The sequence below is a fragment of the Mesoplodon densirostris genome, chromosome 8 (genome assembly GCF_025265405.1).
Source record: "Mesoplodon densirostris isolate mMesDen1 chromosome 8, mMesDen1 primary haplotype, whole genome shotgun sequence".
In the NCBI taxonomy this organism is placed as follows: domain Eukaryota; kingdom Metazoa; phylum Chordata; class Mammalia; order Artiodactyla; family Ziphiidae; genus Mesoplodon; species Mesoplodon densirostris.
Genome location: NC_082668.1, coordinates 79,365,693 through 79,390,390, shown reverse-complemented (window position 1 = coordinate 79,390,390; position 24,698 = coordinate 79,365,693). Strand labels below are relative to the sequence as shown.

General features: G+C 39.7%; 1 protein-coding gene across 2 annotated transcripts in view; it reads left to right on the top strand.

Moving 5' to 3' along the window:
* LOC132494636 (CD302 antigen) overlaps positions 1-24,698 on the top strand; it is a 131,399-nt gene that overhangs the window by 8,627 nt on the left and 98,074 nt on the right. For both annotated transcript variants that reach the window (XM_060105774.1, XM_060105772.1), the window contains exons 3-11: positions 3,392-3,562; positions 6,833-6,997; positions 13,816-13,926; positions 15,046-15,186; positions 17,679-17,873; positions 18,806-18,963; positions 21,082-21,192; positions 21,742-21,830; positions 21,954-22,123. In XM_060105774.1, coding sequence (XP_059961757.1) covers positions 3,392-3,562; positions 6,833-6,997; positions 13,816-13,926; positions 15,046-15,186; positions 17,679-17,873; positions 18,806-18,963; positions 21,082-21,192; positions 21,742-21,830; positions 21,954-22,123 — 1,311 coding nt within the window. The remainder of the gene's footprint in view (positions 1-3,391; positions 3,563-6,832; positions 6,998-13,815; positions 13,927-15,045; positions 15,187-17,678; positions 17,874-18,805; positions 18,964-21,081; positions 21,193-21,741; positions 21,831-21,953; positions 22,124-24,698) is intronic.

Below are 24,698 nucleotides of genomic sequence, written 5' to 3'. Positions count from 1 at the left end.
TGTGCGCCACAACTACTGAGCCTGCGCTCTAGAGCCCGCGAACCACAACTACTGAGCCCACACGCCTAGAGCCCATGAGAACAGCAAGAGAAGCCACTGCAGTGAGAACCCGTGCACTGCAATGAAGAGTAGCCCCCGCTTGCCACAACTAGAGGAAGCCTGTGCATAGCAACGATGACCCAACACAGACAAAAGTAAAATTAATTAATTAATTAATGGAAGAAAAAAAAAAAAGAACCCACCTAGGGTGTCACCCCAGAGAAAGCTAAATTAAACAGTGCTCACCAGCAAGAGCCCATAGGCATAGAGTGTTTCTTGACCTTAGCAAATACAGTATTTGGAAAACTAAATTTCCAGATAAGCAACTTAAAAATTTCTAAGAAAAGATGCATGTAGTCCTGACTTATCAACATATACCTCGAGTTTTAACATGCACAGAGGCCAGGGCCAAACGTGCCTCTTCTTCATTCCTCTCCAGGTGACTTGTACCATCGAAGTTGCACATGTCAGAAATCTACAAGTCACTCTAGAGTTGCCCTGCTTTCTTCTCCCACCATTCAAATTCAATCAAATATTGTCCTAGCAATTCTACTCTTTTAAATTTATGCAGTCCCTTCCTGTTCTTGGGTTGGAGACCACTGTCTTAAGTTAGGGACTTCCCCTAGGACTGCTCTCTCAGACTCCTCATATTGGTCCCTGCCTCCTCCTTCTTGTCTAATTGTACAGAATAAGAAAGATAAGATACCTGAGTTCAACAAAATGAAGTTCAAGGTAACCCAGCTTGTTACAGCAAAGCTAAGGCTCAAAACCAGCATTGTGTTCCCCAAATTTAGCTTCTTTATTTCTCCCTTGGCTTTTGCTGTGTAATTTCTTTTTTTACCTCTGATATAAGAACACTTATCTGTCATTGTGTCCTGGGTTACCTCTCTCCCCAACCCCCATCCTGTGTGAGCCATGTTTCTCTCAGAGAAAAATTTTAGCTGTATAAATTTTATGAATAAATTGCTCTGAACTAGCATCCAGGTATGCATTGATATCATTAAGATATCTTGACCTCACTAGCAGTCTTCAAGTTTTGAATGTTTGGTGAATCATGCAGAGGAAGTAGACTTAGTGGAGGGGTGGCTGTAGAAGTGTCTAAATTCTGAGCAACTCAGAAGCCTGCCAAGCTCTCTAAACATTGAAACTATTTTGTCTTTTGTTACCAAAGAGATTAATGTTAGTTTTCCAGGACTTCCCTGGCAGTCCAGTGGTTAAGACTCCATGCTCCCAATGCAGGGGGCACGGGTTCGATCCCTGGTCGGGGAACTAGATCCCGCATGCAGTGCCGTGTGGCCAGAAAAAAAAAAAGAAAAAAGTTAGTTTTCCATATAAGCATCTCATCTCACAAATTTGTGCCTATCATAGAATAAGCTGTTGTTTTAAGGCCGCCATCACCATAAATTCATACATTCAGAGAAGATTCTTCTCAAGAAAGCCTGTGTCTCTGAGGAGACGCTTGGGACTTAAGAGGTCCAGTAGCATCGAACAATGTGCAAGAATAAAACTAACACAGTATTGTGAAGCAATTATACTCCAATAAAGATCTATTAAAAAAAAAACTCTTAGTGAGTAGTTAGCATAATTTATTTAGCTGCTGCTCTTGTGGTGGTTGTTCCATGTTATCCTTCTTCAAAGCATATTGTGAACAGGAGAGCGTTTTAATTGAAGCCCAGCTTTGAGCTATGACACTAACTTGGAACCTGAGAAAGCAGCCATTGATGTCACAAGTTGTCCTTACATGTCAAGGACTCTAATCAGAGAGTCAGTTCTCATCCCTGTCACAGCTGAATGACTGAATGTTTCACTTAACTTTGCAAAAATGGGGATTTCACAAACAAGTGTAATACTTGCCCTACTGATCTTGTGGGCTTATGGGAAAGAACAAGTGAAAGTACTTTGTATTACAGAAACAAAAGGTTTTACAAAAAACCCCTGATGTTTCTACAAATGATAGTCATTGTGCTCAGGGACTCTCCTTTTAAGTGCTGTAATTTGGGAAGAGAAATCGGTCATGAGCTATTGGGAGTTTTGGTATGGTTAAAAATAAAACATGCTAATAAGCAGAATCCTTATAAAATATAAGGTCAAATTACTCTTTAACAAAAGTACACTGTTCAAAACCATTTATATGTCAGAGGAAAACAAAACCAATGTTCCTTAAAAGATTGTTTGCAAGTAAAAGCATCTAGATTACTCTTCCTTTTGCTGTACTGCTGCTTAATACATTCTGAACTGTCAAATTGTCTCACACTTAAGTTAAATGAACATTTGAGAATAATAAAGGATATGGAATCAAATTCTACCTTAAGCACACTTTCAAGCAAATCTATGAGACATTTTGAGGGACCCTAATAGCCTGGTAAATGATGCTAAGATCTGATTACTATGCTTTACCTAATAGTCATTATTTGATCTGGTAACAACCACGGTTTTAAACAAATTAAGGCTATGGAAAAAAGTGAGCAAAAGAGTCACAGGGTTAGGTGTTCTACAAGACACCTCTCCAAAAGAACTGTTATCAACATAAGTATTTAGCACTTCATCCAGCATTTCCAGACATATTTGAGGTTAGAATAATTTTTCAGTTCCTCTCTGTGTACCAGAGGAAATCGTTAAAAGGAAAAGCTAGTTCTGCTACCTTGCTGGTCACCAGCTGGTTCCATGACTGCCTAGCTGAAGCTGGTTCTTCTTTCATAACCTGAAATACCATGTCCTGCCCTCTCCAAGAGACTGCTGAGAAACTCAGCAGCCCTTCCTCCTCCTTCCTCAAAATGCACAGCCTCAGTTCTACCACCAGACTGTAAACAACAGGGCTATTTGTGCACCTCTCTAACTGTACAGTTAGTTTCAAAGTCCACAACCAGCCTCAGTGATTCCAAGGTATTTTTCTAGCCTCACTCTTACTAAAGAAAAGAGTGTAAGTTTAATCTCAAGCGGGCCACCCCTTCTGGTGAAGTACTCTGCTACCCGCAGTAGTCAGTTGATCCTTACTTGGTAAAGCTGGAATCTTTTAGCTCTTCATTGCATCACAGTTTATGAAGCTTTACATGGATCATCTCATAGAATCTCATGAACAACCCTATGAGCCCCATATCATTATTTCTAATTTGCAAATGCAGAAACTGAGACTGATAGAGGTTGGAGAGCCTGCCCAGAGACGCACAGATGATCAGTGGGGGAGCCAGCACCCATGCTCTGAATCTCCACACTGTGCAGCCTACCCAGATACTATATTCTCATACATGTGAAAACATAATCTTTCTTTCAAAACAGTTTTAGAAATTAGTTAACTAAAGCTGATTATCCAGTTTTTAACTCTTCTTTCCTCTACTTTCTCCCCAACCCACAGAGATCTATACTAGAGATGGGAACTCCTATGGGAGACCTTGTGAATTTCCATTCTTAGTTAATGGGACCTGGCATCATGAGTGCCTTCATGATGGAGATCGCAGTGGGCCATGGTGTGCAACCACCTTAAATTATGAATATGATCAAAAGTGGGGCATCTGCTTACAACCAGGTATGTATGGGCTGGTAAACTTTATATGTGCAAAGGAAAGAATACCATTCCTATGAGGCAAAAGGGAGAAGGAAGGGTCCATCGTGACTCAAAAATGACGGCAACAAATATCCTAGAGAAGGGGTATATATTTGAGGAAAGAGAGAGAAGTTGTGTGTGGCTAAGAACTTACTTTCAGAAGTAGGCCAGGAAGAAAACCAAGACAGGATGTTGTGATGGAAGACAAAGGATGAGGAAGTGTTCTATACCCACAGATACCTTAGGAAGGGGAAATGGACCAGGCAGGAGCAGTCAGGAAATTGCTGTTGGCCTTTAATAGAGCAGTTTCCAAAAAACTAGTGTTCAAAGAAGCTGGGTGATAGTGGACTGAGGAAGCTTCTTTTCAGATGATGGAGACTTAAGTATGTTTGTGGCCTGAGTAAAGAGCAGCGAACAAGAGACAGATATCCCTATCCCTCTCAAAATTGGTGACGTTGTTCCCTCTGCTGTACCTGTACGCTGGTCAAAGCATTTTTTCTAGTTGCTTCTTACTTGAAGCAAACTCTTTAGGGTGTGCTAAAATATTCATTGTTCTTTAGGAAGAGAGACTAAAGCAGCAGCTGCGTCACTATCCGGTATATAACTGAGACATATTTTCTTGATAATCTGGTGAGAATTACAGGGGATCATGGTACCTGACATGTGATAGGTGCCTAAGAAATATTTTTTAATGGGCAATAAGTTAAAAGAATCTACAGTAAATAGAAAGGAAAAAGCTCCAGGCCTAAGTAGTAATAGTTATTACTTAAAGTAGTAATAGTTATTACTTAAAGTAGTAATAGTTATTACTTGGCCCTGCTGAGTGTCAGGTACTATTCTAAGCATTCAGCCTTTCTTAAGTCATTTAATCCTCACACAGTTCTGTAAAGTAGGTACCATTATTTATCACCATTTTACAGATGAGCAATGTGAGGCACAGGGGAATTAAATCATTTGCCTAAGGTCACATAGCTAATAAATTTCAGAGCTAGGATTCAAACCCAGGATATCTGGCTCTGAAGTCCTTGCCTCAAACAACTGTACCATCCTGCCTTATTCAGTAGTCAATCTGGTGGTATTAGTAATACCACCAACAGAGCTCAGCTCTCCTTAAGGGAAGCTGAGCTTCAAAATGCAGAGTCCTAAGCAACTTGAAGAAATTATATCGAGCCAATGATTCTCAAACTTCAGGTTGCAACAGAATCACTTGGAGAGTTTGTTAAAATACAGATTTCTGGGGCCCTCCTCCAGAAATTGTAATTTGGTGGATTTGGAATGGGGCCCAAGAATTTGCAGTTTAGTAAGTTCCCAGATGATGCTGGTCTGGGGACCACACTTTGAGGATTACTTTTCTAGGTAGAGGCACAGGCTCTTCAACACTTAGAACCTACTGAAAGATAAAAAGCCATTATTTACTTCAGCTATAATTGATAACAAGCAGGTTTTGGTCAACCAGACACCAGTTTCCTTTAAATCTTCCTGTAGTCTGGATCAGAAACTTTAGGGATTGTGAAAGGGAGCTTAGAGGTTATCCAGAGCAAACCCTCATTTCTCAGGTGAGGAGCAGCAGACCTTGGTTGATGAAATAGCCTGTCTGGGTCAGACCATATTTGTGTGGAGCCGGGTGGAGATCCCAGGATTCCTGACCCTTATTCCCCTGTGTATTTATCCCATTCTACCTTGCTGCCTTGACTGACATGGGTCTTGGTGCCTTTAGCCTACTTTGGATGGATGGGAGATTGTCAGTGCATTCATGTGACTCCCTTTCTACAGAAGAAGCAAGATTGTGAGTTTCTCAAACCTGAGGACTGCCAAACCATGGAGACTGTATTTTATAGCAAACACACTGCCATCTTGCTGAAAGTTTCCAGATTTACAAGTGTTGGCCTTAGTGGTAACAAAGAACCTTTAGGCAATGCACTTGCAAATCCACCTATTTTGTTTTTACCAAATGTCACAACAACCTCTGTTGTTATTTAGGACATTCAGAAGTGGCTGAAGAAGCAGTGTATGCCATTCAGAAGATCAACAACACCAGACTTAGACAACAGTACTCTGGTTATAGCTTTGCCACAGACACCCCTATATCTTTGTTCCTATCTGTGAAATGAAGACATTACACAAAATGATCTCTAAGGGGCCTTCCAGCTTGAGAGTCCATAAGTTTGACTGGTTATGGGAGACCCTTTGGAAAAACCCCAAGTGAAACCTGGGATACACTTGACATAAGTTATGTTGGTTTTCTCCTCTTGTTGGGAGCCCATAGGAGGCTGTGAGTATATATTTGAACTGGTTGTATGAAGACCTACAAACCTTGTCCCAGAAAGAGCTTGAAGGTTCTTCATCTGAAATTATACATGCTTTTTAGATATTTGTTAAAGAAAATGATGTTCACATGCATATATGTATGTTTATAAACACATATATGCACATATATATGTACATATAGATATACAATGCATGTATAATGTTAGTTATATGATATTTGTCATATATTAAATCATCTATTAAAATATTAAGGAGAGGGCCTCCCTGGTGGCGCAAGTGGTTGAGAGTCCGCCTGCCGATGCAGGGGATACGGGTTCGTGCCCCGGTCTGGGAGGATCCCATATGCCGCGGAGCGGCTGGGCCCGTGAGCCATGGCCGCTGAGCCTGCGCGTCCGGAGCCTGCACGTCCGGAGCCTGTGCTCCGCAACGGGGGAGGCCACAACAGTGAGAGGCCCGCATACCGCAAAAAAAAAAAAAAAAAAAAAAAAAAAAAAAATTAAGGAGAAAATGGACTGAGTTTCCCAAATAAGGTATCACTAGGCTTTAAATCTTGGGCACTTAAGCAGCATGTCTAAACACACACACATGCACATCCAGTGGTTTCACTGCAGGCCATGAGCAAACCCCTCTGCAGTCTGCCACCATCTTTAAGTGAGCTCAGGGCTTGAGCACAGTTGAAGACTCCTACTTTTAGGCAGAGGGTAGGCATGGGCTAAAACATGGCATTGTACTTGATGGGGATAAAGGGAGAGTAGAAGATAGGAGAGTGGAAGCTTTAGCCAGCTTAAGTCATTTCCTGTCCTGTGACTTCAGTTTTTTTGTGTAACCAAAGAATCAAAATCTTGTCCAGTAGAACAATGACAGCCTCCATTTTAGCATATCCTAAAAGTATGCAAATTGAATGGCAGTATTTGTAAGCATTCTAAGTAATAGACAACATTGTGCCCTTACTTTATGATCACTAACGTATCTTTTTATCAATAGAAAATGGCTGTGAAGATAATTGGGAAAAGAAAGAGGAGATGGGAAGTTGCTACCAGTTTAATACTCAGGCAACACTTCCTTGGAAAAAAGCTTATGTTTCATGTCAGAATCAAGGAGCTGACTTACTGAGCATCAACAGTGCTGCTGAGTTAACTTATCTTACAGGTAGGTTTAAGTTGCGTGTGGTAGAGCAAATTGCTGCGATTGTAAAGGTGCTGTCTGCCTTCTGTTTTCATATCTAGGTATGTTGTTTTCTGCATATATTTGTCTTTTCTTGGGATTTAAACTTAAACACCAAAGCCCACAAGTAAAAAATACTGAATATAATCCTATTCTGTCCATTGAAAATGCATCTCATGATAGAGACCAAGAGAGGTTAATATTCAGAAAACGAGGTGAGGTAGCAAGATTAAACTGCTACCTGAAGCCTAGGTGAAGGGATTTGAAAAAAGGTAAGCATTAAACTCTTTGAACATTGAACGGTAGAGAACTTGAGGAAGGTGGAGAAGGTGGCTGAGTCAGAGTAGATCACCTCGGTAAAAAATCTTCACACTTGAATAAATGAGTGCAGTTCCACATCCATAGATTCAACCAACCATAGATTGTATAGTTCTGTAGTATGTATTTAGTGAAAAAAATCGACATATAAGTGGACCTGCATAGTTCAAACCCATATTGTTCAGGAGTCAACTATAATTTAATCATCATTACAACACCATAAGACAAGTATTTTTATCCCCACTTACAGATTAGGAATTGATGTTTAGAAATAATATACCCCGGGCTTCCCTGGTGGCGCAGTGGTTGAGAGTCCGCCTGCCGATTCAGGGGACACGGGTTCATGCCCTGGTCCGGGAAGATCCCACATGCCGCGGAGCGGCTAGGCCCGTGAGCCATGGCCGCTGAGCCTGCGTGTCCGGAGCCTGTGCCCCGCAATGGGAGAGGCCACAACAGTGAGAGGCCCACGTACCGCAAAAAAAAAAAAAAAAGAGAAATAATATACCCAACGTCCCAGAGCTATGAAGTACCAGAATTGGGATTTGAATATCAACATGTATAACTCCAGAGCCCTTGCTTTTTTACTATAGTACTTACTCCTCTTACATACCTTTCTTTCTTTGTTTTCATCAGTAAAAGTCTACTGGACTTTTACATCCCCACCAACAGTGTAAGAGGGTTCCCATTTCTCCACATCCTCTCCAGCATTTTTCATTTCTTGCCCTTTTGACAACAGCCATTCTAACAGGCATAAGGTGATGTCTCATTGCGGTTTTGATTTGCGTTTCCCTAATAACTAGCGATGTCGAACATCTTTTCATATGTCTGTTGGCCATCAGTATGTCATCTTTGGAAAAATGTCAGTTCAGATCGTCCGCCCATTTTTCTATTGGGTTGTTTGTTTTTTGTTGTTGAAATGCATGAGTTCTTTGTATATTTTTAATATTAACCGCTTATAGGATAAATGACATGCAAATATTTTCTCCCATTTGGTAGGTTGTCTTTGTTTTGTTGATAGTTTCCTTTGCTGTGCAGAAGCTTTCAGTTTTATATAAGCCAGTTTATTTACTTTTGCTTTTGTTTCTCTTGCCTAAGGAAACATATCCAGAAACATTGCTAACACTGGTGTCAAAGAACATACTGCCTATGTTTTTTAGGAGTTTTATGGTTTCAGGTCTTACATTCAAGTCTTCAATCCATTTTGAGTTGATTTTTTTGTGTGGTACAAGATAGTGGTCTAGTTTCATTCTTTTGTACATGGCTGTCCAGTTTTCCCAATACCATTTATTGAAGAGACTATCCTTCCTCCATTGTATGTTCTTTGTCCCTTTGTTATAAATCAGTTGTCCATATATTCATGGCTTTATTTCTGGGCTCTCAATTCTGTTCTTCTGATCTGTATGTCTGTTTTTCCTGCCAATACTCTACTGTTTTAATTACTATAGCTTTGTGGTAAAATTTGAAATCAGAGAGTGACTACCTCCAGCTTTGTTCTTCTTTCTCAGGATTGCTTTGGTTATTTGGGGTCTTTTGTGCCTCCAGGTAAATCTTGTTTATATAAAATTTTGTTCTATTCCTGTGAAAAACGTCATGGGGAGAACTTGAGAGTATTGTGTTAACTGAAATTAGTCAGACGGATAAAGACAAATACTGTACGGTTCCACTCATGTGAAATATTTAAATAAATAAATGAACAACCCAAACCAAACAAAAACAAACACATAGATACTGAGAACAGAGCAATGGTTATCAGAGGGGAAGCAGGGGGAGAAGTGGGTGAAATGGGTAAAAGGGGTCAACTGTGTAGTGATGGATGGAAACTAAAATTTGGTGGTGAGCACGCTGTAGTGTATACGGAAGTTGAAATATAATGTTGCGCACATGAAACTTCTGTAATGTTATAAACCTGTGTAACCTCAAAAAAAGTCTGCTGGTCTTCTGTCATGCTTTTTGGCTTAAGCTTTATTCAGACCTCTTTCTTATAGTTTTAACCTTTTCCTGTGTTGTTCAGGACTTAAATAATCAGACGTCTTGAATAGAAATCTGTCAAAGAAGCATAATGGGCTAGTGTTTGGCAATGGAATTCTATTCCAGACCCCGCTGAAACCTTACAAAACATATTGTTGAGAGTAGACAGGGCCAATAAATTTAAGTCTCCCAAAATACTAACATTTGGAAACTGATAGCTTCAATGAAGGAAAAAGGTGTCAAAGTGTGACTATCAACACCATACCAAACAATCTAATGATGCATTTGGAGGAATAAATGTTGCAGGGTTCCTTTATGCATCAGTTTTCTTTAATAACACATAAAAGTGAGATAATGTGTTAAAGGACCCAGTTTTCCCCTATCCCTGGCCAGACACTCCCCACATTTTTTGCATATCACTAATTTTATAGGTACAGCCCTTTCTAATGATCCAAGCTTCTCTTTCACTGTGAGTGCTCTTTAGGGATATCAGTATGCCTAATTATGATTGCTGGTTTCCTAAGACCTAAGAAAGCTGTACTTTAACACCTGGAACATTTCTTGAAGTCCCTATTAATATTGTGTCCCTTCCCTGAAAACTACCATGTTAAACAGTGGGCTAGGAACAGTGAGGCCCACAAAAGTGAGTCAGAGATTTTGTGATCAAAGTGCTTGATCTAGTCAGGGAAATAAGAGTTGTACATACGCAGAGGATAGTGGAGAATGTTATTCCTAAAGGACCTCAGGGTTTTGCAGCTAGTAGTTAGGTGGGACTAGGGAATTTTTTTTTTTTTTTTTTTTTTTTTTTGCGGTACGCGGGCCTCTCACTGCTGTGGCCTCTCCCGTTGCAGAGCACAGCCTCTGGACGCGCAGGCTCAGCGGCCATGGCTCACGGGCCCAGCCGCTCCGCGGCATGTGGGATCTTCCCAGACCAGGGCACGAACCCGTATCCCCTGCATCGGCAGGCAGACTCTCAACCACTGTGCCACCAGGGAAGCCCGGGACTAGGGAATTTGCTGACAGAAATAAAGCAGAATCAGCTCTCTTGAAGATAAATCCCATGCAGTCTAAAAGAACTTTCTTTCTCTTTTGTGCCTGCCCTGCACCTAATTAGTTTGTTTTGATTTTGTTTTACTAATACAGGGACCTACGGTGGGGGATTTGGTTTCCTCAGCCTCGCTGGATTTTGTTTGAGAGTCAAGTTTCCTATGGCTCTGGCCTTCCCAGGGACCTGTAACCACAGATTCAACCCCAGAGCTCAAAGGAGGACTGAGAGTCCCCAGAGCAGGAACAACACATTTCAATTCTTTCTAATTTATCTCTGGCCTCAGGGGCTGCTCACTTTGAACTACCTTGATAGTGACCCAAGGCTAGAACACTCCTAGGTCAGGGCCCTTGCTGGCTGTGGCCTTTCTGCCGTTCATCCCAGATGCATGATCATTATCAGGCCCTGCAGTTTCTCATTGTGGGAAGAGGAATAGAAATACAGGGCATGGGGCCTCCCTGGTGGCGCAGTGGTTGAGAGTCCGCCTGCCGATGCACGGGATACGGGTTCGTGCCCCGGTCTGGGAGGATGCCACATGCCGCGGAGCGGCTGGGCCCGTGAGCCATGGCCGCTGGGCCTGCGCATCCGGAGCCTGTGCTCCGCAACGGGAGAGGCCACAACAGTGAGAGGCCCGCATACCGCAAAAAAAAAAAAAAAGAAATACAGGGCATGTCGGAATAGGGGTGTTGGGAACAGTCAAGAATATCTAGCTCATTGGACTCGCCCATTTGATTAGATATAGGAACTTATGCTAGCAATCATCTGATTCTTGATGGCAATGATGGGCATTGATAGAGTCTCAAATTGGTCAACGCCCTGCCAAACAATCTAATGATGCATTTGGAGGAATGCATCATAGCATTCCTTGCCTGGACTCTATGAAGGAAAAAATCCAGCTCCAAATTGTCCAGGCCATATAAGAAATCCCTGCCCTTTGCATTTGCCCAACTAGGGCCTTTAAAATTTATCACACCCACCTGGCACAAGACACATAAAGAGCATTTGAATTTACCAACACAGTCACAGTTTTAAAATCTTATGATTCTAGTGAAGAATAAGTCATCATCAATACAGATTACAAATAGAACATTGTGATGAAGTAAACAAGAGCCTGACACCCTCAAAACGTCATTTTGTTCCATTGTAAATGTGTACTTGTCGTGTGCAGGTGAACAATAAGATTATTCCTAGGAAGCAGTAGGATTATTCAGACTTTCTGCTGGGGGATATCTGGAAAGTCTTCATGGAAAAGAGGACATTGAACTTGGGATAGATGGGAAGGATTGGTCCTCTCTAGTATCGCTGGTTAGAGATGAATGAATGAAAGGAATTTTGAATGTCAAGGTATGGTTGAGTCTGGAGTACCATAAATATGTCATAGTTCCCAGGACTTCTTTAGGAATGCTGGAAAATCAATCACATTTACTAATGAAGAAAGATTTTGATTAGAGTAATTCCTCAAGGTCTTGCCTTGCCAGTGCTGGCAGCCTTTGCTTATGCTAACAAGGTAAAAGAAAGGATAAATCCAGAGTTCCCTTCAACATCCTCCTCAAGCCATCTACCCAAGCATCCACCTTCTCCTTCCTTAGTAGAGAGAGTATCCTTATCATCTATCTCCTTGAGAAAAGTGAAGTAGACCCTTAGTTTGTCACCCTCACAGTTACAAATTTATCTATACTATTATTTCTCCAGCTCGTTCAAGGTTAACTACTTCCCCCAAGCTCTTTGTATCCACATCAACTGTTTCTTCTATCTCTTATACTTTTATAGACACTCACTCTATTAACTCTTCCCCAATAGGCTATAAACTTGTTTAAGCTTCTACCATTAAAAATTTTTTCCCTAGACCCTGAAGCCCTGCCTCTATCTTTCACAGTGAAGCTCCTGGAAAGCACAGTGTATCCTTACAATTCACTTTTAACCTCACATTTATTCCTTACTGGAGTGATAATTGGGCCTCTGTCCTACCACCCTCTTCCCAGACTCCTGCCCATCCCTTGGATGTTGGTGTCCAGGTTACTGCTCTCGGCCGCTTTTGTCTTTGCTGGTGCTATTTCTGCTTTACCCAGGGATTCTCCTCCACTCCCAGGTGTCAGTTCCAGTGAAGTTACTTGTTTTAGGCATTTGGGTTGTAAAGTGTGAAAGTAAGGCAAAAATTACATAGAGTCAAAATTACCCTCAAAGAGTCATTAAAGTATGGATATGGTTTTCTGCATGCAAATCAAACAGATATGTCTGATATATATGATGGAACAAAATCCATACTTTAAGAATTATTTATATTTATATAATATATATATAAATTATGTAATATAGAATTGTATTTTATATTTATATATAGAGATACATGAATTATATATATAATACTATAATATATCATACAGAATTCTCTGGGAGGAATTGAGAAACTGTTATCATGTGTTTTATTGCTGGGAATATTTCAACAAATTTATAGATTCCAACCCGTTAGCTCTTCCTGTTTGTCAACATCACCCTTGTCTTCTGTAGACCATTTCATTAGTTGCTTTATCTCTTCTACCTGGCCTTTAATATCTTCAAATTCTTTGTGATGTCGATAAAGTCTTACCAGGTTCTTGAATAGTGGTGTTGCCTTCCTTGACAGTGGTGTGAAAATCCTTACAATTGTTCGCACATTCTTTTTTTTAATACACATGGCCCCATACAACAAGCATGATTGCAACCATTGCTTGTGAGCATGTGCACACTGAGTGGCATATCAGCACTTAGCTTCTCTATTTAAATTATTTCTGCTTCTCTTTCTCTTTTATGCTAATGTCATCTAGTTGTCAAATAATAAATTTGAATGATGCATCTCAACTGTAACACGAGTGTTTGTGTGTGTGTGTGTTCTATTCTGTATCTCCAGCCTTAATGTCTCCTCTGGACTCTAGAGTTGTATATCCCTTGCCTAGCTCAGTACATATTTCTGAAACAGTACTGGTTATACTTCACCATTTGGGGATCCATATCTGTGTCCTACTAGATTGAAATCGTCGTGAGGGCAGGACTTTATCGTTTTGGTTTTTATGTCCTTAATACCTGGCAAATGATATGTGCTTAATGAATTTAAACTGTCAGTCTGGAATATAATCAGACCTTCAAAATTTAGATATGTAATGGAAACTACTTTTTCTATATCAGTACAAGAGGGTTAAAAATAGATAGTGAAACAGCTACTCTGAGAAAATTCTGTTTTTATTAGAAGAAAGGGAATTGGACAAGCTAATGGGAAAGCAGCATTGAATTAACTTAGCAGCCTTTGGGTTTCTCAGCAGACTGCGGTTTTGTTGCCTCTCAGCATCATCTGCCTTTGTTGGATAGACAGCCTCCTACAGGGTTCCTGCCTCATAATCAAGGCCTTCAGATATTTTTGCTATTAGTATAAACTTAAGTCTTACTTAGATAATAACAGGTAATTTTGTCACTTTTTAAAAATGTGTAATTCTTACAGAAAAAGAAGGCATTCCGAGAATTTTCTGGATTGGTTTAAATCAGCTGTACTCTGCTAGAGGCTGGGAATGGTCAGACCACAAGCCATTAAACTTTCTCAACTGGGACCCAGGTAATTGCTCCCTCTTCCACTTACTACGCACAGAGCACAAGCTTCAAAAAAAATAAGAGCTTCCCATCCCCTGAGAGCTTGTACAAATTTCAAACCTTGACAACTCTTATTATGGTTACCTCTCCGAAGAATATTTTTTCCTACACCCTTGTGATACCATTATAGGCAAGTTGACCCCCAGCATGGGCAACTGAGCATTTGTCCCTAATCTTTAGAGTGACCCTGCATTTTTAGAGAGGAGCAGAATGAGCCCCACTACGTGGCCCAGGAACCATTCTGTGTCTCTGAGAGGACTTGACGTGTCCATGACTGACCCATGTTGTGTTTCATCTGCAGCTTAACCCTGATATGGAAATAGTTCCTCAAACTCTTGGTGTCTTCCGCTGCAGCACCCAAATACTGACAACATAATGGTTATATTTTAATACACAAAAAAAGACCTTAAAAAAATTTTATACTAAATAAACAAACCCTAACTCACTAACTAGCCAAAATGCCTTTTTTTCCCCCTGGAAAGAAGGTTTAGATACCTTTTTAAAAAATAAAACCATAGGCTTCTGACAAATGTAGAATGTAAAAGTTAACACTAACTTCAGTACCAAAATATTCTGCATACATATAAGAAAAACAAGTTAAGCACAATAAAATACCAATAAAAGGGGGATTTTAGTTAATGGAATTTTATAAGTAGTAAATAAATTTTCTATTATCTCAGTAAATAAAATCTTTAAAGAGAATTTAATCTTAAAGCCTTAAAGGCATGGCAGAATCATAAATCAGTATTTTTATTGTGTAGGGTAGCAAATTAAGAGCTACTGACCACAAGATACGACATGCAAGTTGGTTTGGGGCAGAGGTTTGGTTTTTGGTTTTGTTTTTTAAATTAACTACAACAGATCAGAGTATTCCTGCCCCCCCGCCCCCCTCATATCCTGTATTTAAGAAGACATAGGTAAGCACGATTGTCCATTGCAGCTTAAACATTTCAATTTAGTTGAAAGTTTTAACTATTTTATGAGTCCCCATAAAAGCAGAAAATTAGGAATACAAGTTATGTTTTCTAAATACCACCCTTGCCCCCAACCTTCTTTTAACTCTTTGAAAATCCTACTGTTTAAGATGTGCCGAGTGCACCTATAATTGACAGATCAAGCTGTGCAAGAATGGATGCCAACTCGGGTCTGTGGCAGAGTTTTTCCTGTGAAGCTCAACTGCCCTACGTCTGCAAGAAACTGTTAAATAACACAGTGGAGTTGACAGGTACCTTTCTCACTTCCTCCAGCAAAGAGGTCCCACAATTACAGTTTTGTGAAGTCAAGTAAATCCATTTCAGATACCTGTTTTCCCCTTTCCTTCACCTGATACTGCCAATGCAGGGGAGTATTTGGTTTTGAACCTGTGGTTAGATGTTATCAACTACACATGAGTAAAGCTTTGGTTTGGTATATGCCCATGAGAAGGCAGAGATATTCTAGATAGGAAATATATTTCTGTTCACAGGTGGCTCTTCTTTCTCTAGAGCACAGTGGTTCCCCAGACCAAGAGCATCAGCTTCACCTGTACCTGTAAGAAATGCAAATTTTCAGGACCTACTCCAGATTTACTGAATCAGGAACTCTGAGGGTGGGAACCAGCAATCTGTGTTTTAAAAAGCCTTCCAGGGCTTCCCTGGTGGCACAGTGGTTGAGAGTCCACCTGCCGATGCAGGGGACACGGGTTCGTGCCGCGGTCTGGGAGGATCCCACATGCTGCGGAGCGGCTGGGCCCGTGAGCCATGGCTGCTGAGCCTGCGCGTCCGGAGCCTGTGCTCCGCAGTGGGAGAGGCCACAGCAGTGAGAGGCCCGCGTACCGCAAAAAAAAATAAAAGAAAAAAATAAAAAATAAATAAAAATAAAAAGCCTTCCAGGTGATTCTGATACACACTCAAGTTTGAGGGCCACTGCTTTAAGGCCAGGTCTTACATATTACCTGCCTCCGTGGGAAGTAAAAAATGATGGACACGGGAATGTTCCCACCCCCTTCCCCACAATGCCCACCCCTTCTTTGCCCACCTCTCTCTCCTTCTTTGCCAGACTGGTTCTTTGTGTTGATAAATCAGGTAGAAAGGAGGAGTGCAGATGGACAAAATATGTACACAGAAGGGGGTTTGTTCCAGGGAGTTTGGGGATAAGAGAGACACAGGACAGCTGCAACTTCTGAGGTGCAGAAAAGTTTAAAAGTTTGAAAGAAAAGTCTTTGAAAGAATGGAGAAGAGAAATGCCCTACTGTCTTTCACAGCACCCACCGTATACCTGGTATTTGATTAAATCCTCACTGAATAAAAAAAACGAATACTTAAAACTGGGAGAAGAGGAGGTTTTAAAATGTCTTGCTTTAAGGAATGTTGGGGGAAGAGAATAAAGCATAAAATTTCTTATCATCCAAATAGGAGCATAAAGCTATTTTTTAAGTTTAAAAAATAATAGGGGAAAATGAACATTTATCTTCCAAGTTGAGTCAAACCATATTTAGTCCATACAATAAAAGGCATAGCAGAGAAGACAGCACAAATGAAAATAAACCAAGATGACTAATGATAGATCAAATAAATATCCTGTAGTGTCAATTATTAAGTAAATCAAGATGCTTCCACATGATTGAACAGTATGCATTTATTAAAATAACTGTGCCAGCAGGAAAATACAAAAAGCAGAACAAAATCATATGCCTACCTATCATTTTAATCTTGTAAAAATATGTATTCATAGAGACAAAGACTAGAATATGAAAATAATTATTTCAAGTTCAATTACGGGTGTTTTTCCTGCTGTTCTTTTACTATAATTGTAAAATATAATCATAATAATAAGTGCTATTTCAGAACCTTAAAGCTAATTGAGTTATTTTACAAGTGTGAGAAGCTGAACCTGAATTTTATCGTTTAGTAAAAATCAAACTGTCCACATTTTTAAGATGCTATGTTTTCTTATAACAAACATTCCAAATGGTCCGAATCCATGAAGCCTGAAAAGCCAAACTGTTTTCTAGTTCTTTTAAGAGGGGTAGGTAGAAGTATTTTGTATGGTTTATACCTTGCTCTTTTTCTCTAATCTTTCTTGACCATCACTTGAGTGAGTTTTATTATAGTCAAAACAAAGAGTCCCGCATTCCATGGACTGAAGGACTAGCAGAGGGGAGGAAAGAAGAGGTTCAGAGATGCCCTTTGCCCTTTCCCTCCAGTGATGCCATTTCTTGGGTGTGAAGTGAATAAATATTTTCTTATGTTCCTTAAATCTCTGCCTGTTCTCTGTTCAACAGTGAGCATTAATGCACATTCCTTTGCTAAGCTGACCATACATGAAAAGGAGGCTCAACTTCATAATCTCTCAAAGTCAGAGACTGGAGAGGAACCTCACAAATCCCATACCCAGGAAGAGATTTGTCAACAACTGGTTTACCCCACACTTTTCTTCTGTCTACTAGGACTAAGGGCAATCCCTCTTTAAGTAGTCTGTGGCCAGCCATGTAGCACATCTGTATCACTTTAAAATCACATTATTATCTGAATCCCTGCAGTCACTCTTACGATGTTATGTATACATTAGGCACCACAAAAATTCATGTCACTGTACCATCTGACATCACATTCTCCAGTTTTCCAGAAGCCTTATGATTCAAGAAAGAAGAATTTGCAATTCAATATTCAAGAATTTAAATATTGATTCAAAATAGATGTGTCTTTACTGGAATATAAATAGCTTCTTTTCCTCCAGATGTTTGGACATACTCAGATACCCGTTGTGATGCAGCAGACTGGCTGCCAAATAATGGATTTTGCTATCTGCTGGTAAATGAAAGTGATTCCTGGGATAAGGCACATATGAAATGCAAAACCTTCAGCAGTGACCTCATCAGCATTCATTCTTTAGCAGATGTGGAGCTGATTGTCACAAAACTCCATAATGGGGGTAAGTTTTTAAGATATCCTCTTTGAGAGGTTTAAAACATTTTAAAGTATCCCTGTTTTCAGATTCTTAGCAAGAATGAAAAGCTGATAGTTTGATCCTGTACATCAGCATTGTCTAATAGAATTTTCTGCAGTGATGGAACCATTCTATAACCTGTGCTGTCCAATTCAGTAGCCACAAGCCACTTGTGGCTTTTGAGCCCTTGAAAGGTAGCTAGGGCGACTGGAGAACTGAATTTTTACTTTCATTTCATTGTAGTTGATTTACAGTTTTAAATAGCCGCATGTAGCTAGCAACTACCAACCTGACAGTACAGCCATTGATTGAATAATTTCCCTCTTCTCATAAGCTAAATGCTATTTAAATTACTCCCAACACTTAAGTGATGATTGTTTCACTTTTATAATTATTTGAAAGCTGAAAAATGAAGAACAAAACACTAGAGAGCCAGTATTAAGACCTCCTCCTGGGATTCACCCATAGTAAGTACTAGATACCTATTCTGTGCCAGCATGGTGCCAGCTGTTTTACCTGGGAAGGCAGTATAGTCATTCCATGTCTGTGATGGACAATATCCTTATTCTAATTGGAATATCTATGACTGTATTTGTAGAGTTTCATAATTTCTCATAAAGCAAGGTTTATCTAAACCAGGTATCAGGAACATCCAGCCTACAGGTCATAGTACAGCTGTTCCACCTGTGTACCCTACCTGTATAAGTGACCTGAAACGCCCTCATCATCAGGCCTTGCCTAACTTATCAATACTTTTACAGGTTAATTACGAATACCATTCACTGAATTAAAATTTTAAAAGAAAAAAATTCCATCAAGGCTCTTAACACCCCGTATCAGAATGTAAAAATCAGTAGCAGTGTACATATTGAAGTATGTAATTGAGTAACCAAACAAATAAAACATTTTTCTTTTAGATGCCAAAGAAGGAATATGGACAGGCCTTAGGAACATAAATACACCAACTCTATTTCAGTGGTCAGATGGTACTGAAGTTACTCTGACTTATTGGGATGAGAATGAGCCACATGTTCCCTACAATAAGACTCCCAACTGTGTTTCCTATTTAGGAAAGGTAGGCAACCTCCTCAAGTTTATTTATATCCTTATTTTTATACCTGAAAATCTAATAATAATAATAAGATGACTTTGGTTGGGATATTTGTGTTTAAGCTGGGAAAGAAAATAAAAGGTAATAGCACTGTAGACTGTCTTTCCAGTAGCTGCTGAAAAAAGGTAAATAAAGCAATTACTAAAGAAGCAATCCAATTCCTGTCTGAGAGTATCTTCTCTGGTGTGAAACAGATCAAGAGAATCCCTTTAGAGCTCAGATTCTTGTGCCAGATTGCTTCTGATAAGCTGCTTTCTCTCAGTACCACCAGTGTGATATTTAGCAGGTAGCCACAATTTAACCTGGAAAATCCCATCTTCTCATGTTCAGATCAAAGTAAGCCAACTCTGAGAATTGAAAAACTAGTTTCGTTAAAAAATTAGGTCTGACTTTGTTCAGAGAATACCTTACTCCTATAGGATGCATAAATGTTTATTGAGCATGCTTCAGTAAGCATGCTCAATAAAGCATGCTTTGAACTTTCAGAAGAGTCCAAAATAAACTATTGAGCCGAAGGGACATATGTATCTCTATACTTTTGTTTGTAGCACTTTCCTGTGGACTCCTAATTGTTTGGGAGGCCAGGTGTGTCACTCAAACTTCTAGAGAGACTTAAGTGGAAGCAATAAATGGTAGGGCTATTTAGAAGTGTTTCAATAGTAAAGATGTTTTTCGAAAGCTGTAAAGCTGAATTTAGAAGGGTGTCACATTTAATGCTCTATTTAAAAGGATACACAGGATATCTTTAAAAGAGTATCAAAGATAGAAATGAGGTCCCATAGGCCAGAGTGAACTGATGGCTTATCTAGACAGCTTCCAATGTTCAAAACTGACCCGTATCACGATTGACTTACTAAAATTTAATTCAAAGAAAGCAGAGTGACTTAAGCAAAATCAATGTTAAGTAGCATATTTGAAAGATAGAACTTTGACGTCTAGACTGAAGTAGAGTTGGCAGAAACTTTTGATTCTAAAATTCTTAGGGAGTAGCTATTCTAATCACCATCATCATCTTACATATGAGGAAACTCAGGGAGATTAGGTGACCTGCCCCAAAGTTTTGTTTGTTTGTTTGTTTGTTTCTTTAACATCCTTATTGGAGTATAATTGCTTTACAGTGGTGTGTTAGTTTCTGCTGTATAACAAAGTGAATCAGCTATACACATACATATATCCCCATATCTCCTCCCTCTTGCGTCTCCCTCCCACCCTCCCTATCTCACCCCTCTCGGTGGTCACAAAGCACCAAGCTGATCTCCCTGTGCTATGCGGTTGCTTCCCACTAGCTATCTGTTTTACATTTGGTAGTGTATATATGTCCATGCCACTCTCTCACTTCGTCCCAGCTTACCCCTACCTCTCCCTGTGTCCTCAAGTCCATTCTCTACGTCTGCATCTTTATTCCTGTCCTGCCTCTAGGTTCTTCAGAACCTTTTTTTTTTTTTAGATTCCATATATATGTGTTAGCATAGGGTATTTGTTTTTCTCTTTCTGACTTACTTCACTCTGTATGACAGTCTCTAGGTCCATCCACCTCACTACAAATAACTCAATTTCGTTTCTTTTAATGGCTGAGTGATATTCCATTGTATATATGTCCCACATCTTCTTTATCCATTCATCTGTCAGTGGACACTTAGGTTGCTTCCATGTCCTGGCTATTGTTGCCCCAAAGTTTTTTAACCTGTGGACAAACTTTGGCTGTGTCATATGGAAGAAGACTAGAACTCTGGCAACTCTGTGGGCTGGGTTCTTCTCTCTTCAACTTCTGTATAGTGTCCTTTGGTGGTTTTATTGTCACACTTATAAGAAAATGAAATTCATCCCCACTGTGACCTTCAGGTGATGCTGAAGTAACAGGCTTCCAGGTTTGTGGGGTAGCATTTTCTAAGAGTATGTTCTCAGATTTAATCATTCATTTATATTCATTTTCTCCCCCTCCCTTTCCTCCTTCCCCTCCTCCCCCTCTCCCTCCCTGATAGTTGTGGGAAGAAACTATCTTGATTTAAGATAAGAGTTCAATTCTAAATATGTGGCAATTAATTTCTCTTGTGGGAAAAATTATTTTCTGTTTTTTAAAAGCTAGGTCAGTGGAAGGTCCAATCATGTGAAGAGAAACTTAAATATGTATGTAAGAAAAAGGGAGAAAAATTGAATGATACAAGATCTGATAAGATGTGTCCTCCAGATGAGGTATGTAAAACCCCTGTGGAAATTTTTCTAAGCAATATTATACCTTCTTGGTCAGATATGTAGTTGAGACTTAAATACTTTAGACTTGGAAAATAGAAGAAATTACTAGGTTCCGTTCATTTATACATTAGAGCAAGCCAGAAGGTGGTGAATCATAGATATCGGCACTCTTACAGAAGAAAAAAGAGTTATAGGAAAAATAATGATCTATTCATGAATTTCTATAAAAATGTATATGATTATATCCTCAATGCTGATTTTTTACTTCTCTTACTCGTATTATTCTTATTCAAAAATAATTGAACTAACAACTGTTATACTCTTATGATGAGCTAGGCATTAGGGGTAAAGAAAGTTAAGACATTCCTTCTGTCTGACACAGGCTCACAGGCTTATGGAGGTTTTCTATGAAATTGTATCCCACTCTCATCATGTGTTTAAATTCCCTGTCCATGTCCTAATTTCCCTTAGTTGTAAGATGTTACTTATGTAACAGAAACTTGCTTGTTATCAAGCAGAAGACAGTGTGATATTTTTCCTCTGATTTAGGGCTGGAAGAGACATGGAGAAGCCTGTTACAAGATTTACAAGGATGAGGTCCCCTTTGGAACCAACTGCAATCTGACTGTAACTAGCAGGTGTGAACTTTTAACTCTGGGTTCCTTTGCTAAATAATCTTCCTAAAAAAAGTGCGTCTTCAATTTATATAGTATTTCAGTCACTGTAAAAAAACACCTACTAATTTGACTCTCATTTTGTAGATTTGAGCAAGAATACCTGAATGATATGATTAAAAAGTATACTAAGTCCCCAGAAAAATACTTCTGGACTGGCCTGAGAGATACAGATGCAAGTGGAGAGTATAGTTGGGGAAGTGCTGGTGGAATAAAGCGGGCTGTAACCTATTCCAACTGGAATTTTCTTGAGCCAGGTGAGTGCCTTAGCCTTGAAAGCAGTAGAATACAGTGACTTGTAAGAGGCATTCCTCCCAAATCTGTTCTTCACATACCTTTGAAATATGAAGGAGGTGATGATCTTCAGGACTAGAGTCTATCTATGGAACCATAAATAGAAGCAGCGACTGTGTCTTCCCTATGAAATCCTCAGCAATTACCCAAAAAAAGCTAGAAAACTCAGTTTTCAGATACCACCATCTAATGGCACAGAGCTAGAAGCATCAGTGCGAGTTTGTTATCTTTTCCATGTAGTCTCAAACAGAACCTAGAAGCTTCATTGTGGAGCACTTTACATTTTCACCTCTCTGCTTCTTAACCTCTTTCTCCAAAGTTGAATGTGTTTATTTCTATTATTCTCAATGGGTGAGAATTAAGGAGGCAATGTACTATAGGTATTATTTATTCTGAAAGGTAGTTTATCCTTCTTTAGCCTAAAGCATTGACCATAATTAGCCATAGAATCAGAACATTTGAGCCAGTAAAGGCCTCGGAAGGCCCTTCTGATTTTAGAGTTGAGAAAACAGAGGCTTAGAAAGGTGACTTACTTGACGAAGGTTACCTGGTTATTGAATTGCTAAAATCCAGATCTGATTTCTAATTCAATGCTTTTTAGAGGACTTTGGCTTTTTATGAGACAGCATTTGACTTTTCTTCCTTTGAATTATTTATATTTTCTTATGTTTGTGTAATGGAATCATGAAGACCATTTTTATAACAGAAATTGGTACATGTGAATGTGTAGTTAAACACAATATTTGAAATAGAGAATGCCCACAAAATTTGTAATACATGATCATCAATATAAATATGAGTGGTATTGATAATAACAAGGTCATCTTTTTACTTGTAGAAGATGGAGAATGCAGATGCTAATCCTGGTTAAATTTCATCTTAAATTAGAATGTTCTAAAATACAAAATACATGGTTTCTTTTATAGACACTCAGACATTTTAGAGTCAGTGTCACATTCTTCATGGATAAGCCTCAGTGGTTGGGGGCAGGGGTGCTTAGGAAGTAGCTGTAATCGCTATTCTCTCAGTCTGTAGCCAGAAAGACTGCCTTTAAGTCCTCTTTACCATTATTACTCCCAGATTCAGCCAGTTTGGTTTGCATTGGGCAAGCCATGGATAGGGGGTAGAATAAGAGAAAAGAGCACACCCATCCAGGGTAATACAGCATTATTTTTCCCAGTTCCTTGTTCCTCTTGCTGTCCTTGTATAATGAGACATGAAACCGTATGGCTTCTCTGTGTGTTGGAATGGAAGTTGTCCTTATTACTTTGCAATGTGTGTTCTTCTTGTCCTCTGTGCATTTTCAGCAGTGTGATGTAATGGGAAAGGGAGCATGGCATTTTGCCAGACAAATCTGGGTTCAAGTTCTGACTCCACCACTCACTAACTATGATTGTGGGCAAGTCACTAATTCTTCATCTGGAAATGGATCTGACAATACAAACTATCTTTTAACGTTGTAGTGAGTAAATAAAATTCTGGCTGCCATAAAATAAATAGTAAACAAATGTATATTACCACACACCTCCTTTTACCTTTATTGTACCAGCTCTTCCTTTGGATCTGAATCTGAGAGTGTTGTTTTGAGGTTTACTAAGTTGCTTAAAAACTGTTGAAAGCTGTTAGGTGAATATGAACGATTTAGACTGTTCTGAGCATCATAGTGGTTTAGGGTACAGCTCTACACACACACCACCTAGATTCCAATTCTGGATCAGAAACTTTCTCACATGTGACCTTGGACAAATCACTAATCCTCACTGTACCTCAGTGTGACAGTAGAATCCACTCTATGTGAGGATCAATTCACTTAATCCTCTTAGAATAGTACCTGGCAAGTAGTAAACACTTCTCTATATTACTGTCATCATTATTATTGTGAACAACACATTTATTTCCTCCATTTTCTTTCCTATTCTCTCTCCCCACTTTGAATCAAATAAATGTGTAGGCACTAGAAAATGTTTGGGCTTTAATTTTATAATGTTTTTTTAAAATATTTATTTGGGCTTCCCTGGTGGCGCAGTGGTTGAGAATCTGCCTGCTAATGCAGGGGACACTGGTTCGAGCCCTGGTCTGGGAGGATCCCACATGCCACAGAGCAACTGGGCCCATGAGCCACAACTACTGAGCCTGTGCGTCTGGAGCCTGTGCTCCGCAACAAGAGAGGCCGCGATAGTGAGAGGCCCGCGCACGGCGATGAAGAGTGGCCCCCACTTGCCGCAACTAGAGAAAACCCATGCACAGAGATGAAGACCCAACACAGCCAAAAATAAATAAATAAACAAATGTGGGGTTTAGGGAAGAAAAAAAAACCTTAAAAAATTTTTATTTTATTTTTTGGCTGCGTCGGGTCTTAGTTGCAGCACCTGGGATCTTCATTGCGGCATACAGGATCATTGTTGTGGTGCGCTGGGTTCTCTCTAGGTGTGGCATGCAGGCTTCTCCTTAGTTGTGGCTCACGTGCTCAGTAGTTGCAGTGCGCGGTCTTAGTTGTCCCGCAGCATGTGGGATCTTAGTTCCCTGACCAGGGATCGA